This window comes from Cydia splendana, chromosome 21 (assembly GCF_910591565.1).
Source record: "Cydia splendana chromosome 21, ilCydSple1.2, whole genome shotgun sequence".
Lineage (NCBI taxonomy): Eukaryota > Metazoa > Arthropoda > Insecta > Lepidoptera > Tortricidae > Cydia > Cydia splendana.
In genome coordinates, this window is record NC_085980.1 from 5,434,867 (window position 1) to 5,440,866 (window position 6,000).

General features: G+C 39.4%; 1 protein-coding gene across 1 annotated transcript in view; it reads left to right on the forward strand.

Annotated features, from left to right (window-relative positions):
• Positions 1 to 5,509, forward strand: part of LOC134801098 (phosphatidylinositide phosphatase SAC2) — a 30,203-nt gene extending 24,694 nt beyond the window's left edge. The window contains exons 16-18 of the mRNA XM_063773618.1: positions 1,231 to 1,354; positions 4,012 to 4,820; positions 5,333 to 5,509. Of these exons, the coding sequence (XP_063629688.1) occupies positions 1,231 to 1,354; positions 4,012 to 4,820; positions 5,333 to 5,437 (1,038 nt within the window). The 3' untranslated portion in view covers positions 5,438 to 5,509. The remainder of the gene's footprint in view (positions 1 to 1,230; positions 1,355 to 4,011; positions 4,821 to 5,332) is intronic.
• The last annotated feature ends 491 nt before the right edge of the window (positions 5,510 to 6,000 follow it).

Here is a 6,000-nt window from a genome sequence, read left to right on the forward strand (position 1 = left end):
GACTCAAATTTGATAACTAGATATCGCCATGCCCATTTTTTTCTCTCCTCCTTTCGGGCTTTCTCGGCTCCGCTCGGCTTAGCATTGCTCCGAGCAATTATTAGGGTTGACACAACTTAACGTCCCTTTGCGTGCACGACCACAGATAAGATAATGACGTGAATTTTGACAACCCTAAATAGCCGAAAGGGATAGTGGCATATATTAGAACGGACAGCATGATTCGACGCTGAACCGCTGTCGAACTTCGGTTTTGTATGTAGGAAGTTTCCTTTCTGTACGGTAGTACTATTATTAACCGACTTAAAAAAAAAGGAGGAGGTTATCAATTCGACCATATTTTTTATTTATTATGTGATTATACAGTAACTAAGTTGCCAAACACTAACGTTTTATATTCTGGTTACTACAAAATGTTTAGTAGTACTATTTCAGCTGTTTTAGAGATTATTATTTATTTATCGTATGGCATTATACACTGTGTTTTTAAATATTAACATGCATATCATAACTTAAATTTAGCATTCCGTCGCTCGTGAGGTCTTTGAAATCCATGGGTGACCCGTCATACTTGGTTATGGGATAAGAATTTGTTTACCACACTTCTAAAATCAATTACTCTTTGCCAATAAATATTCACCGAATATTCTTCGTTTGTAGAATATATGTGACGTTTTCAACTAAAAGGTACCACATTCTTAATTTTTAATTGAACCTTCATGGAAATAGCGTCTTATTGTCAATCGTTGGTTGAAAACGTATACACATATTTGATCTATTTATGGGTTAATTAAATTAATGCATTATGTTATTTTAAGAGCCCATCAACGTGCACACTAGCGCCACGTGCAGCTAAATAATCGTGATTATTTAAATTTAACGAACGATATTGAAAAAAGATATTGCTAGATTCGTCAATCTATGCGTCCAAAGTTAACGCATTCACTGCCAGGGAGCGTGGCCTAGGAACAAACTTGTATGACGGTGGACGCACATGTGAGTCGGGGGCAGTGAATGTGTTAAAACGGCCGTTTTTGTTTTGAGTTCCTAGATCGACGAAACCAGCAACATAAAAACTAGTTTGATGCATTCAAAAGGTACGTAAATACACAATACAGTACGTAGCGGCCCCCTTTTTTCAATATCTTTCGTTAAATTTAAATAATCACGATTATTTAGCTGTGGCGCTAGTGTGCACGGGCTTGATGGGCTCTTAATACGTGTTTTTAGATACATCCAACGCAAGCCGCGTCGAGTGGCGCTAGATCCTCACTATACTTGGATTTGTCTCGCCTCCCCACTATCACTAGGAACGTGAGCGAGACGCAGCTAGTCGCCGACATACGAAGCGTCGGTAAGTATGAGTGAATAAGCTAATACAATATTCTTGTAAATGTATATTATGTCGACCAAGGAGTTACTGATCATATAAGATAAAGAAGTTCGTTCTTTGAGTTTGACAGCTAAATTAGATGACGCTATACGGCTCCGTGTAATGTTAGGTCCTCTGCTTCAAGACTCGACTCAGTTTTTCAGACTCTTATAATCAAGTCTAAATTAGAGTTCTTTTCAACTTTATAGAGACCCGAGTCTCTTGTAGGGACTTGAGCTTTCTTTAGAGAACTCTCGATTTTTTTTAAATCAATTCCGAAATGCATTGTCTTTATGTATAATTTGTGGATTAGGTACATATAATGTCATCATCATACAATAACGCCTAATTTCTTTACTGTTATTTAGGAAAAAAACGAAAATAGTTCACGGAGTCTTTATTCGGAGGCACGAGTCCTTTTGAGTTGCTCTTAAAAAAGACTGAACGAAGGACTCGACTCGGGACTTAAAAGACTCAGAAGTTTTTTAAGCGTAGAGTCTCGTAAAAACGAGTTCAGTTCTTCAACTTCAGAGTTAAAGAACTCGAGTTCCTACCAACACTAGCTCCGTGCATTATGCGAGAACAATGGTTGTTTAAATATGTCGCATTAAAAAATTTATGGCGTATTGGCGTGGCGCCGTACAGCGCCATCTACTTCAACTGTTAAACTCGGAGTTACAGTTTTCGTGTCCTCGTCTATTCTCAACTCCTTCACATCCACAGCGAGCTGCAAAATTGCATGGACACATTATTAATGAATTCATTGTATGGCCATGCAGTTTTGCGGCTAGGTGTACATATTCCATCACCTAACACCTATAGTCTGTATCTTTAGGTATTTAAATAAAAGTAAACAAACAATCTGCACATTTTCGGGTAGTTATAACATTTAATGGTTAACCGACCAATTACAAAACCGCCTGGATCAGCCACTGAACGACCTGACTTTAACCTACATTATTTGATCATGTAATGTTTTCATCTACCCTCAACTGGCATAAGGCGCCATTTGAAGGTAGATTTTGTTTACTTTTATTGAAATACCTAAAGATACAGAGTATAATTGAGCCATCCCTACCCTATCCCCTCCAGATCACCAACCTCAGGCCTCCGAAGTGTTGTACCAAATAGTGCGTTGCTCTAAAACGCCGCCGCGATGCACTCGCTCTTACCCGTCAAATGCAAGAAGCGAAGGCGGGACGAACGTTAGTAAACTATTCAGCTGTTGTTGACCTAACCGAACCCGCTTCGCTGTACCCCATCCAGATGACCAACCTCAGACCTCGATGAACATGCTCACACCAATCTAATGCAAGAAGCGAAGGCGGGACGAACGTTAGTAAACTATTCAGCTGTTGTTGACCTAACCGAACCCGCTTCGCTGTACCCCATCCAGATGACCAACCTCAGACCTCGATGAACATGCTCACACCAATCTAATGCAAGAAGCGAAGGCGAGACGAACGTTAGTAAACCAGTCAGCTGTTGTTGACCTAACCGAACCAACCCTTCCCTATACCCCATCCAGATGACCAACCTCAGACTCAGATCCGAGGCAGTGTTGCGGGGCAGTGAGGCAGTGTTGCGGGGTATGAATACCAAACAGCTATTCTCTACACATATGATAAAATTCAGAATACAAAAGCATAGCCGCCTCGTCGTCGAACGGCGTACGCCTCGGTCACAACGGAAGAACAGCGCTGGCTTTGCCAGCTACATGCTGAGTTGTGACCCTTTTATGGCATTTTGCTCCAAATGTTATACATTGTACGAGGGCTGATCCGAAAGTTGTTAGCTGCTCCGGCTCTACTCATGCGATTGCAATATGATTTATACCATTGTGAGGGATATTTCAATATGTAAAGAGGTGACGTCAATTCGTTTTTAGAAAACGCATAGTTTTTTTTTTCAATATTTTTTTTCTGCGACGTGCTGAAGCCTAACCATTAGCCAGGATGATTAGTAATTGAGACTCCATTATGTGGTATCATTTTATAAACATTTTTAGTTTAAAAACATAATTTTTTTAGGTGCTGCTAATTGCGAATCTCGATCGTCTTTTTACGTATAAATCATTTTGATTGAGTAAACCTAATTATAACAATAGGTGTCACTAGTGAGTCATTTCATCAAAAGTAGTAATTTCAGATACTTGTTCAAAAATGTGCTTTATCATATAAAATTATGTATCCATTATACATCGAAAATAGCAAAAGGAACCGAATAATTAGACCCGGGTAAACATAAGTTGATTCTTAAAGATTTCAATAAGAGATTCATCTAATTGTGAAAAAAAAATCGTTTTTTTTCTTAGTAATTTATAACTCCATACAAAACAGCTTTCAGTAAAAAATATATTATATAAAAAATAAACATATAAGTAAAAAAAAAATAATGGCCATAATTAGCATTGAAATATCCCTCACAATGGTATAAATCACATTGCAATCGCATGAGTAGAGCCGGAGCAGCTAACAACTTTCGGATCAGCCCTCGTATATTTGTCAACCAGTTTTTGTCATCTGTGTTTGACTACTGTTTGTTTGTCATAAATAAATGTATTTTCTTTCTTTCAATAAACTTAAAACTTATAAGGAAATAACCCTTTCCAATGCACTTATTACATCTTATCATTCCAGGATCCAAAGCCCTGACCAACATGTCAGAGCAGTTCAGCAAGCTAAACAAGCTGTCTCACTCCCTCAACGCCCGCGCGCGACCCAGCCTTCAGCTCAAATTCGACCAGAGCTCGTCCAAAACCAAGAAAATCTTCACATTGGGCGGCAAAACTGAAACTAGGAAGAAGGGAAGCCTTTCTGACGGAATGTCCAGTGATTATTCCTCTGATGACGAAATCAGGACTAATATCTTCGAACCTACGTTAGACAATTTCGAGAATACTCAGCACTATATAGGCTCACAGCAAAAGGAAAAAGACGATTGCGAACTTATTCAAAATCCTTTATATTCCTCTAAAATCGAGCCTAATGAACAATTTGACCCAAGCGTGGTAATCACTACGCCAGTCGAAAAGCAAAGTATAAAAACCCCAAGTAATACAAATAAGAAGAACCCATTCGATTTGGAAGCTGACACATGTTCGAATCATTCAAAAACGCCAGAAATCCAAGTTCAAAACGAGAGTGAATACTCGAAACCTGTCCCACCAAATTCCTTAATTCTTTCTCAGAAATTATCGCACAGTTCCAGTGATATTATAACGGATAACCCGTGTCTAAGTGCTGAAGGGGTAAATTATCATAGATCTAATTCTCAGCATGAAATAACGTTGAATATAGCGCAGAGTCACAGTGAGTCCGCGTTGAGGCAGTTCAAGAATATAGCGAGTCCTGTGAGTGCTACTAAGGATATGGTGTTGTCGCCGCTTACGAAGTTGGCTAAGGGCGTGCAGAACTTAGGGGCCAATTTGGATCCGAGGAAAATAAAGGTAAGATATCAATTCAAATACCATCAATACATCATTCGTTTTTACATTGAAATGCTGCACTATAATCGAGTTATTATAACTGTAGAGAAGCCATACCAATAAATTTGACGCAAGTCGCAACCTGTCCCACGCGACCAAAACGTCGTAAGCGCCCGCCGTGAAATAGGGTATTTGACAATTTTTTATGAATGGTATCAATCGATCAGGTTTGTTTTGAGGATCAAATGTCTGTATGGGACCCATTGTCTTAAAGCAATACAAAAGTCACAAATGATGGTCAAAGTCTGGCACCGGCACTTTACTGACGAAACGCTTCTTACAAAATGGCAATACATGGTGACGTCACCATGTAGCGTTAGAGGTTGTTTCTGCAAATTTTGCATGATTTTTAACTTCAAATATGTATAATAATTCAGCCTATATACGTCCCACTGCACTGCTGGGCATAGGCCTCCTCTCATGCGCAAATATGTATAGATATGTACAATTACAATTTATAATTTTGTCAACAGGGCCCAGGTACCACGGTGAAGCATATAACCGATCAGCAGTACGAGGAACACAGAAAACTGCAAGAAAAATGGCGAGATTGCAACACTCGTCTCGTTGCGCTGTGAGTTACCTAACGATACCACAACGTCGCTGTGAGTGACCCGACGTTTATGTCACAACGGCACCGTGAGTGACCCCAACGTTTGTATCACAACATGGCGCTGTGAGTTACTTAACGATACCACAACGTCGCTATGAGTGACCCGACGTATTTTAAGTCGAAGTCCGTCTCCGTCAACGCAAGCTCCTGATGACACTCCTCGGTACGGAGTGAAACATGTCGATCGTTTTTCGACATTCGAGCAGTGTTGGCCGAACGTAAATTGCAATTAACCATTATAAATTGAACCGTAACGGACGGTTACAGTTTACGGTTCAATTTATAATGGTTAATGGCCAAAAATGGTTGGCATTAACGTTTCGGCCAACACTGCTTTCGGGTCACTGACGTATTTTAATACGTGAGTGACCCGTTCTCACGTAAGTTTTGTTATTAAAATTGAGTCGTAGTAATATTTTTAATAATTGAATATGCTTGATTTAAAAAATACATGTAAAAATTACTTTAGATAGTAGCAAAGTATTATTTCTTTTAGAACTGCAGCATCAGCATGACAAAAGTGAGACT